Source organism: Sinohyriopsis cumingii, chromosome 1 (assembly GCF_028554795.1).
Source record: "Sinohyriopsis cumingii isolate HCF-2022 chromosome 1, ASM2855479v2, whole genome shotgun sequence".
NCBI classification, from domain to species: Eukaryota; Metazoa; Mollusca; class Bivalvia; order Unionida; family Unionidae; genus Sinohyriopsis; species Sinohyriopsis cumingii.
Genome location: NC_142961.1, coordinates 157,181,566 through 157,193,208, shown reverse-complemented (window position 1 = coordinate 157,193,208; position 11,643 = coordinate 157,181,566). Strand labels below are relative to the sequence as shown.

The window sequence follows — 11,643 nt, the reverse complement described above, 5'->3', positions numbered from 1 at the left end:
TTTGAGTTGAATGCTTAACCTCGTTTACGAACTTATTGACCATATATTGGAAATTTCCCATTAGTTTTTGGTAAAATGTTGATGCAACATAGGTTGATTGTAGATGTATATGAAGAGGTTTGTCTAATCGAAGTCTTCAGTACTGTTTATTATCAGTCTCTGGGAATATGTGATCAGAAGTGGCAGCTTTGTTAAGATATAAAGTAAGAGAAATTATTTATTTCAGTTATTCATTGGAGAAACAAAGTATGAATTAACTTTTTGTACTAAAACAATAGTTTGGGATTATCGTGAACTCATTTAAAAGTATTCTGGATTAAATCACTGTGGTACATGAAGACATTCAAGAATCTTGGCACATCAAGACATTTAATAATATTGAAATTCATTCAGAACATTATATGCTTTTGAACTTGTGATACAACATTTTGGATTATTTTGGATTTCGTTCATTATACTTCAAGTGTCTTTTAAACGTTCACTTTGCATTCGACGTAGATAAATTATTTGTTGATTTTACACAACTTGTTGATTTTACTCAACTTTTAGATTTTACTCAACTTGTTGATTTTACACAACTTGTTGATTTTACTCAACTTGTTGATTTTACACAACTTGTTGAGTTTACTCAACTTGTTGATTTTACACAACTTGTTGATATTACACACCGTGTTCATTTTGCTTCTTTCTGTTCATATTTTTAGACCATAGAGTCGTAACATTAGCATGAATCGTATGCTATCTACAGAAACTCAAAATGTGAATTTTTGAATACATCGCATATTGCTAGTGATGAATGTGTATCTAAGTCATTTAACGAAATTAAGGCAGCGACTGCATGTGATGTTTATGGTATCTTATTGTATCTTATTGAAAAATACAAGCCCCAAAAGCGATAAATGGGTGTTGAAGTATGTCACAGTGGTCAAATCTTTTCTGATCCGTCTTAAGTAACCGATGCATTTGCAAAGTGCGTCTCGGATGTGTACACTGCAAACGATCAAGATTATTTTGACAATATTGTATTTATTACAATTAATCAAGCAATTTACTAACCTAAAAGAATATGTGCGGATATAATAATGGAAATTCAACCATATAGATGCTGAAATCACTCAACAGGACATATAGAGTGCTATTCAAATCTTATAAAGATCCAAAGCATTCAGTTTTAGTTTGCTGCTAAATACACACAGTGTACAGTGGCCCAACACTCAGAATGGCAATACAAAAATTAGTTAATTCCATACTGAAATGTACATTTATACCAGATGCATGGAAAAGAGGTCTCATTGCGCCGAATTATAAAGGTAACGGGAAAAGTAAAGCTGGTCCTAATATATACAGACCAATATCCCTATCAACAGTAATGTGAATCACTTTAAAATAATTGTATATTATAAATACAATCATTTTCAGGAAATATATTAAATTCAGTTCCCAAATTCCCAGCCGCAAGGTTTTCAAAAACAGTTAAGCTGCCTGACAGCTTTTTTTCCAGCCTTCAAGAGATTACCTACTACAGCTCCAACAATGGTACTTATGCATATGCTGCCTTCCTCGATACAACAAGGCATTTGTTTCTGGTTGAAATGGTGCAGTTCTATAAACGCATCTCAATACTGAAACCAAAGAACAAATCAGTAGAATTAGTACGTACAAAAATTATATAACGATTATAAATCCAAATGGTATTAAATCATATAAGGTTTTTGACAGGGTGGCGTCATTTCCTCCATTTATTTATCTGGTACTTATCCTCCATGAGCTGAGTAAAAGCATTCTCATAGAAGAAGTGTGTACTATGTAGCAAAGTCAGATCAGATGCACGCATACATGAAGTCAGTTGATATGCACACATACGTGATGTAGAATACTATGTTCGTGCTTAAACACAGCTAAAGGTGGGAATCGTGCATTTGCTTGTACTCTTTGCGCAGGGACATATATTACTTTTACGTTTGCTGTGTACGATATCTACATCGTTAAAACTAAAACTTTGGACCTTGGGTCTAATATTAATGTGTCATACAATACTGCAAATATAACGTTTCAGTGGAATGGAATGCTAATACTTACGATGTATCTTCTCGTGACTGATTCATTAGATTAACAATATTGCGCCATAATGTATGAAATGATTATCCAGACGTTTCGTACAGGTATAACAATTTGGATCAAAATGTTCAAGTAGCCGAAAGACTGTTTTCAGAATACTACATTCTATTAATTCCCTTACTACCAGCAATGGAATACTTGGCTTGTTGTGTTCCAAATAATCGGATGTTACAGTAAGATAAATATGTAAGATCCAATAGTGAATCATCTGAATAATTATTGTGATTATGGGCGGCAAGTAAATTATTTATATTCATAAACTAAATATTAAATTGATCTCCATATTTATTCGCTTTTTGTTAAGGCAATCTGCAGTATGCCAAATCCACCATGTCAATCCAAAGTAAAGCTTTTGTCACAGTGTTCAGCCGTATACCCGATTTGCACTGTCTATCCGATATAATGCGTTGAACTTCGATATATAAAGTGATACATCTCAAACGCGAAAGCCATGTGACCAACGAAACAAAGATTTTGGTTTTTATTCAATGTTATAAAACTCTAGGTTGATAGCATATCCTGTACATAACTTGATAAATAATCAATATGTTATACAAGGTAACAATTTGCCAAAATGAGGAATATCCATCAAAAACGCTTGCACAAAACTAATAACAAAGAAGAAAGCTCGAAGTATTCAAAAGAGTAATTTGGTTAACGATAATTTTGATGTACGTTTCTCAGCTTCAAAATTATTGATCCCTAATAAACGGTACAAAATGGTGCAGCAATCTATTTTTAGAAGATTCTTCCGAAAATTCGAAGAGAATTTAAGGCCGATTGTTGAAGACCATACAACGTATGTCTGAAAGTTTGGAATATTCTGTTATAATGTGTTGTTTCTTTGAACCCGTCAGTAAGTACTGATTGATATATACATATCAGTATGCAAGTGTGGCGTAATAAAGGTAACTAACAGTGACCTCAAAATGACAAAGAAGGAGAAACATTCTGCTAGAGTGCAAATAACATACTGCATAAAATAGGTGCTGTTAGAATATCGATACCGATTTGAATTTTAGAGACAATTCTAAGTTAGTTTAGTTGGTTTGAAAACGCTCAAAAAACGTTGAACAAATTACTCATCTTCTGCAAGTTCATTGTCTGCGAATGGTGAGCGGAAATTGTTGATGGAAATGCTGAATATAAAATGGAAAATATTTGTATTATCCCTGATATTAATTCATCTGTTTCTAACACAGTGAATCTTAGAAAAGGATGTGCCCTTTTCAGATATGCTAACTAATCTACATTTTGGCGGTATCGATCAGATATTTCAATGCTTCGGTTATGTGAATTTCATCAGATGCATGAGCAAGGTACTGCATCCAATCACAATCAAGTTCGAAACTGAACAATGTTCGTAAATGATTGAGAGAATAGAAACACACAACTGGAATGGTAGTTATATATAAGCAATGTTCTTCTTCCTTCAAACAAACCCGTAACGGCTTCTCTCTGGTACGTTATCATAACTTCGATGTGAAAGCTTCTAAAGTATCCTTTTGAAGTCAATAGTTCAAGCAATGTACGCTTTGTGCAATGCACCGATGTTAGACAATATTGTTTACTTGTCATTACATACGAGGGGAGGCAACTCATGAAATCCAATAACTGTCTCTAGGACAAAGCCCTAGAATATCTTATCGGTCAGGCAAGGCGTAGGTAAGTTAACATATCGGAACCTTGGCAAGGACAGCTTGAGTATGTGAACGATGGGTCCACCATCTATTGACAGGTGTAAATACATGGAACACTACAAAACCACCAGTCCGCGTATAAGCACCCAAGGTATCTACGTACACTTGAACAACACACCTAGAGATAAATCCACCTTTTCCGGAATCCATTCGCCAAGGATTTACTGAGGGCAGACAATTTAAAAATCGCCACGTGGATGGGATTTGAAGATTTTCAGTGTCGAAACAAAATACCAAAACAATGAATTCAAAATGGCATTTAATAATAGGATAACCCGACTAAAAACGTGGCTAAAAATGTTTGGTGAATACATTGGTGGATTTACATATGTACCATTCACTAATTAAGAATTTCGTTGCACAACGCAGTAATACTAAAAACTGTTTAGGTATCCTCATATTTTATAGCGAATATCGGAAATTGTTATTGTTACTGTATCGTTCACCATGTCAAATTATAACCATTATTACGAGCAGGAACGTTTTGTATCTATTAACAATACTTATGCATCTGAAATTGTTAAAGAAGAAGATGAAACGCATGAGCAAATAAATAAGATATGAACAAATGAAGTGAACAAAAAAAACGAAGATAAACTGAAAGAAGATGATTAATACGGATAAAAATATAATGATGATTAAGATTTTGTTATGAACGATTTTGTATCTTCTTCAGTAGTTTGGTAGCGGTATACTATAGAGCTTTTTGACTATTTGTGTTGTAATAATGACAACGAAAGTGGTAATAATGATCATAGAATCAGAACAAATCAGAAACGTATCTTGAGGGAGATATGTGGTGTCAGAATTTTGACGTATATATATTCGGTCTCTAGTTCTTCGTCTGGTCTTGCATTTTCCCTATCTTTCCCGTGGATGTATAATCATCTGATACTTAGCTATGGTTTTACAATCCACTTAATGAAAATGTATTCCATTAATTTCATTCTAAATTTTACAGGTTGTGGATTTACAACAAACGGGAATGTAGGAAACATGTTATATACATGTCGAACGTCAAGTAGTAATGGAAGAAAGTGCAAAAGTTGTCTGGCAACCGGTTTGTTATGATGTATCATACAATAATGGCAACTTGCAGATTTCTGTCAGTTCTTTGTAATTTTGCTGTTGTCGCATTACTGGAATCATCCTTTGTCAATCACTACAACACTTTGATGAAAGTGGATTTTGATATGAAATGATCGCTTATGTCTACTTAGGATTTACGTTCAGTAGCAAATATACTTTATACATGTTCTTGATCGTATTTTGTTTCTCTATAGTGTCTAATCCAATATTTATACTAGTGATTGCACGTGCGGTTTACTTTGTTTCAGTATTTGTAGTAAACTACCTGCTAGTGTTAAAAGAACTGAGTTTTGGATTGCACATTTGAATTTTCTTTCAATCGAATCACATACCTGCTCATTTCGCTTAGAAACTCATGATCCTAACGAGTACAGAAATGGTTGAAAAAGGCAGAAGACACATTTGCATCTTCAAATATCAGATTATATTTTCATTGACAACGTCTTGTATATAATGATATGACCCTATTACACTTTTTCTCTCTTGCTCAGATTGGATTATCTAATTCTTCTTCACAATATCTGTGAAGAAGATTTGTCGAAACAGCTCAATTCCTTCATTTAAGTAAGCTGTTTTTGGAACAATTGGGGATAGCGCTTATTATGACTCTAGTAACTACTCGTAGGTAGATGAAGAATTATATATATATATATATATATATATATATATATATATATATATATATATATATATATATATATATATATATACGTGTGTGTGTGTGTGTTGTGTTGTGGTGTGTGTGTGAGTGTGTGTCTGTGTGTGAATTAAACATTGCATCAGAAATATATATTCCTACAAGATCGTCCGCATCAACGTCACGGATGCTTTTCATATGCATGCATTGCACATATATATGGAATGCAAGCAGGTTACATATTTTGTTGAAGATAATACAAGCGAAAATAACCACAAAAGACGGATGATGTATATTTATATTATGTATTAAGCGTATTGGATTACATTAAACAGAATACAACAAAGAATCAGTTATCTTTATATAAATTTACAATTCTTTGAAACAATGTTTTGTTCAATATTGAAATCTTGGTACACAATAAAAAATAAAAACAAAATTTGGAGACAATTATGTATGCAACATTCAAATATGTGTGAACTATGCAGTATGGGAATCGACCGCTCTGGTGACCTAAGTGGTTAGAGCGCACGCCACGAATGCGGGAAGTTGCGGGTTCAAACCCAGGCCGAGTCATAAAAGAGACTTATAATAATGGTACTAGCACTCAGCATTAAGAGGTTAGTGTTTAGACTGATCTTTGGTCTCAGGATGATATGACTAGGTGGGACATAATGTTACATGTCTGCGGCATGATGCCCCAGTGCTAGATATTACTATAAACATCTACACTGCAGACATCGTAGCGATAGGACTGTAAAATTGTTAAAACTACGTTAAAAAATTAAATCATAGATACAGCACGGGAATCAAAGACTGTTTATGAATTTGCAGTAACTTGGACCAAAGCAAAATGTTATATATAAATCTTAGTATATGGTACAATATTAGAATCAATACAAAACCAGTATGTTATATATAAATCTTAGTATATGGTACAATATTAGAATCAATACAAAACCAGTATTAGAATCAATACAAAACCAATATTAGAATCAATACAAAACCAATATTATAATCAATACAAAACCAATATTAGTATCAATAAAAAAACCAATCAATACAGTTAACAACGCATGCAAGAGAACCGTTTCGATCTTCACAAACGTCTTGCAACCTGCTCTAAATGCCAATAGCTGCATACCTTCACTGAGAAAATTTGCAGATTAGGACAAGAAATATACAGTTACAAGACAGTGCAAAAGGCATTTAATATACAAAATACAACGTAGCAAATTAAACACAAACAAACGGACATATCAACTACGTTTAACTGTTACACAGATTTTTATTTTTTTATTTTAAAGAAACTGTTGTATTACATTCTTATTTTGTATTTCATTCTGATAGCATGAAGTCTCCCAGTCTGCAGATAGATCCACATCCTTTATGTTTTCTTAAAATTTCATAGCTTTTAACAGGATGAGGAATCAAAACTTGTTCCATTTAATGTAATATATCAAATGCTAACTTTTCTCTATTTAAATGAAATCCTGTGTAGAATTATATCACATGAACATAATTAAATTTTCATAAAGTTTACATATATATTTCTGAGACAAAGTACGATTTCAGACAAATAAACAAAGGTGAATATGAGGACCGTGGTCTATTTAATATGCTAAATTAAATTAGTTCCCAAAAAATGGAAGGCACTGAAACGCGAGATTGCTGAACTTGTACAGTTAGAAAGTGTTTCCGTCGTATCACAATGATTGAAATTCATGTGTGTGTTCACAGCGACTTAAAGTTGTGCAAAATTGGAGTACTCCTCGTATTGATCCAGGAATGCCCGCACAGCATCGAAGCAAAACTTGAATTGTTCCTGTGGTGATATATGAAAAAAGGTTAAAATACTGAGATAAGGTAATCGTATATAAAATGGTGTAATAATGTTTGCCGTATTTTAGAATGAACGCATAAAAAGGTTCCTTATTGGATGATGTAAAGTAGATCATAATATACAATGATATATTTCATTAACGTTATACATTGTTGATAAAGAATTCATTGCGTACCTACGTTTTGATTGCGTACCAACTTTAGTTTATGCTTCCTTTTGCTAATAACGTTTCATTGTTAGAACAAATGAAGGTATTTTCCTTTTTATTTTCTTTATAAATACTGTTTCTGATTTCACATCGGAATCCTACAGAAGAAAAAGAAACCGTACAACAACTGTCAAAAGTAAAGTTGTCATTATTTCAAAATCAGATAAGGCCATTTCTAGCCATTTAGAGGTACTTAGACATTTTGCGTATGGGAAAGGAATGTGAGGTAATCAAAATGATGAATGCGCAAAATCTAAACGGAATATGATCAAAGTTTCTGCTTTAGAAAAAGACCAACCTCTCGTGTTATTTATGTTGTTGTAGTCAGTTGTTGTTTTAGAATCAGAAGCCGAAAACAAAACGAAGACTTCAAAATATAAAAATCCCCAACCCCTCACACTATGTTCTATTACATTTTGTACAAACAAACTACGAAAAGGATGATTTTAAATACAAGATCTTCTAAGCGGGTATTGGTCAGCATACTTCTAGTATCATGATAATTGTCAAGTGTGTTGATGAATACGTCAACACGTCTCGTCACATCCTTCGTAATAGATTATCACCGTAGCAGAATATTAACGTTGTTAAGCCCATCGCAAAAGGATAAATCATAATTCATCATGTAATTAATTAATAATTTGCTTCTGATTTATTAATTTTACAGAGTATGGCCAAGTATATAGTAACAGATTGCACTAATTGCAAGTTATTGAGTAAAACGCATAGGTCAACGAAAAAGCATTAATTGATAGAGTGGCATGTTTCTGTAACTTCCTTGATTCATTGCATGAAAACATTGTTGTCAATCGGCCAGCGAAATTGACTGTTCCATATTTTATTGATAGGTTAAATAGGCTAGAAATAGTGATGAAGTAACACTTTGAAACGAGTATTACATATTTTAGTATCCATTTTAGAATCTATATATACCCCCAGTAGGAAAATGGTTAGCATATCGAAAATCAGGCCCAGAAAATGTTTTTCGAACTACTGCATAAACAACGAGCGTTTCATGATTTTATATAAGAAATTTCATGAAAACTAATCTTACAGCATATATTTAATAGCAAAATATTAAACATTAATGTGCTCAGTGTGGTTTGAACTGAACCCTATTAGTGTATGTATGTGAGAAAAATTACTCTCATCTCACCACATTGGGGATGATCTGAGGTCGTCTGCTCCGCATTTGTTTTATTATTTGTTCCACAGCGACATCTTGCTCAATTTTTGTCCTCTCTAACAGGGCAGCAATCACGCAAAAAAGCCCGCACCTTTCAGCACCATTCCTAGGTAAAAGGCATTTTAGTTAGTTTAAAACAATGATACAATATTTGTAAAAGTATAGTGTTAACTGCCAAATATTAATATACATGACTTATTCCGGAAAAAGGATGTGTACAATGATATAATTAGAGGAAATGTGATATTCATCTATTGCTGAATAAATGTATAATTTGGTTCCAACCGTGTGAGGGAAAGGCGCTGTCGTAAATATTTTAGGATCACCGAACTGTTTTAACCAATGCCTTATTGTTTTGTGAGAAAACCAATTGTATAAAAGAGTTATTATTCTCTTTTAAGTTAAATTGGAATGAATGTAGTTTTTAATTATTTTCAGCTGAACAAAACGGAATCAATGTATAGCAAGATCATGTATGCAATATTTAATAGCATGATTCCGACCCACCCCCACCCCCACCACCATCAAAATCGTCTTCTAGACAGTTGACATATTTAGATTGTTGGCTACGTTTCCACTTCTATCAACAAAACAATAAAAACAAATAAAGATCTTACATGCAGTGGACAACGATAGGCTTGTTACCCTTTTCTTGCTGCCAGTTCTGTATCAGATGGATCTGTTTTAACATTGCAGACGGTGATTTGGGGACTGGCTCCGTATCTGCCCAATAGGTGGCTCTACTCAGCCTCACTTTGCGACGCTGATTAAAATGAACTACAATTAATTTGATGAAGTCGCATCTCCTTCTTTTCCTCTGCGTATTAATTTGACAATTTGGTCTAGCTAAACATGGCATATTCATTCCAACATTATTCATTTACAGTTGCGATGTTTTCGTAGAACAATAATGACATCAATTTGCACGCAATGCTGCAAAATTGATATGGACATCTGAAACACGTAATCATTATTAGTACCTTTTCTATGAATGTGTGGATTGCGTTTTTCAACCAGCGCTCCACATGTAACTAAAAAGTTAAATCTTTACAACCATACAAATACACGCACAAACTAGTAATTAATATTGTGTCTTGCATTGTACATTCATAGAAGCATACGAGTATGGCTGGCACAAGACAGCGTTTCTATTTAATTTGTTAAAGCCAACCGGATGCTCTTTATTCCCTGTCATCTTACTGTCCATATTACTTAAGGATTATTCTAATGCAGGCACGTTGTAAAGTTTTGCATTTGGATTAGACATTTTGATAGACGGAACGCAGGTTTGCACATAATTGTCAGTTATAAGGAGGAATATTTTGCGTGATATAGACGTCTTTATATAAAACATCACCTACATGTCCACTTACATCTCCATGGTATTCTAACAGGAAGGTATAATTCACACAGGTTTCATCAACCCACTTATTTTCCAGTGCTATGCTGAATGGTGGTATTTGTAGTGATTCTTCATTTTCCGGCCAGTAGCGTTCCTCATCCTGAAACAGTGGCAAAACGATATTAGAACAGAAAAAATTTAGCATATCATCTAAAGTCAATAACTACGCACATCTGAAGCTGATTTCTTTATCTAAAAAGTTGTTTGATGAACACGTCGATTACAATTAAAAGAAGAGCAAAATGTTAACCACTGCAGAATACATCGGAACAAGTGACTATCCGAAACTAGCATAGTGGCTATCTTCCATTACACTGAATTTGCCCGCGTTTTCGCTGTCTGCGTGGGTTCGAGTCTCAGATTCGGCCAATATGGGTATGTGAGAAAGCTTGGCAGTAGTTTTTCGTAGGTCGGTGGTTCTTTCCGGGATTTCACGGGTTATTCCTCCACCATTAATACTAGCCGCCATGTGTAGCCTATCTTGAACTGAAAATGGCGTTAAACCTTATAACAACAACGACTGCCTTTTCATATCTGATGTGATTTTAACCACCCAAACTTTGTTATTGATATATGGTGTAAAGTTGTTTTAATTTACCTTCATCTCTTTCAGTGTGTTCAACATTACGACCGAGTAAACTTCAAACTGATACACCATTCTCCAGAAGTCCACTTTGGTATCTTCAAGAGGGGTTTGCGTTATGATGAAGATGTCGTCCTCCTTATAGGCCTAAACAATACAGATATTGTTTGAGTTTTATTATTATGAAAGTGACTTGAATATTTTGTATTGGTCTTTTATATTTCAGAGAAAGGTCTGTTGTTCTAAGCATGGTTTATTTTGCCTGAGGTTCACTAGGACGACTGACCAAGATGTAATAAATCCAATATAGAAATGAAAGATAATAAACTGAATGAATGTTTGCTAAAAAGCATATCATCATGTTATGACGTCACTACCGTTTCCTTAATGTCAATACATAAATCAAGTATTACACAATTCATGAAATATATTGAAAACATTTTGCAACTCTAATATGACTGAATCGCTTTCGCTTCAGTTAGAGCAGAAATGACTATGGATAAAACCCGGTTCAATGTCATTTACAAAGCCTACTTTTCCTTTGTATGGTATAGGATTGTTTTAAACATGAATGTAGTAACATATAGGTGGATACTAATTAAATACCGAGCCTTACTACTGAATACCATTTGAATATGTTATGTGATAGGAAACAATTACAGAGGAAGTCTTAACGTTGTGAAGAGAACGATGATTTTGTGTTTCAGTTTTGTTCTAGGGAGGACAGGGTTCATAGTAATGTATATCGTTATACTTAACATGTCATGTGTATGCAAAATAACTGTCCTGTAATGATGCAGGTAATTTATCGAAAAAGGCATGACCCAAGAAGACCAGTCTTTGATTACTTTCTTCTTTAAATTCCAATTTATTTGGA

The 11,643-nt window shown here is 33.7% G+C and overlaps 1 protein-coding gene across 5 annotated transcripts in view; it reads right to left on the bottom strand.

Moving 5' to 3' along the window:
• Window positions 1-6,548: 6,548 nt before the first annotated feature.
• Window positions 6,549-11,643, bottom strand: part of LOC149808212 (receptor-type tyrosine-protein phosphatase epsilon-like) — a 186,642-nt gene continuing 181,547 nt past the window's right edge. For all 5 annotated transcript variants that reach the window (XM_089974912.1, XM_089974944.1, XM_089974938.1 and 2 more), the window contains 5 exons: window positions 10,782-10,913; window positions 10,155-10,283; window positions 9,399-9,544; window positions 8,752-8,887; window positions 6,549-7,369 (listed from right to left, as the gene is read on the bottom strand). In XM_089974912.1, coding sequence (XP_089831038.1) covers window positions 7,289-7,369; window positions 8,752-8,887; window positions 9,399-9,544; window positions 10,155-10,283; window positions 10,782-10,913 — 624 coding nt within the window. In that variant the 3' untranslated portion in view covers window positions 6,549-7,288. The remainder of the gene's footprint in view (window positions 7,370-8,751; window positions 8,888-9,398; window positions 9,545-10,154; window positions 10,284-10,781; window positions 10,914-11,643) is intronic.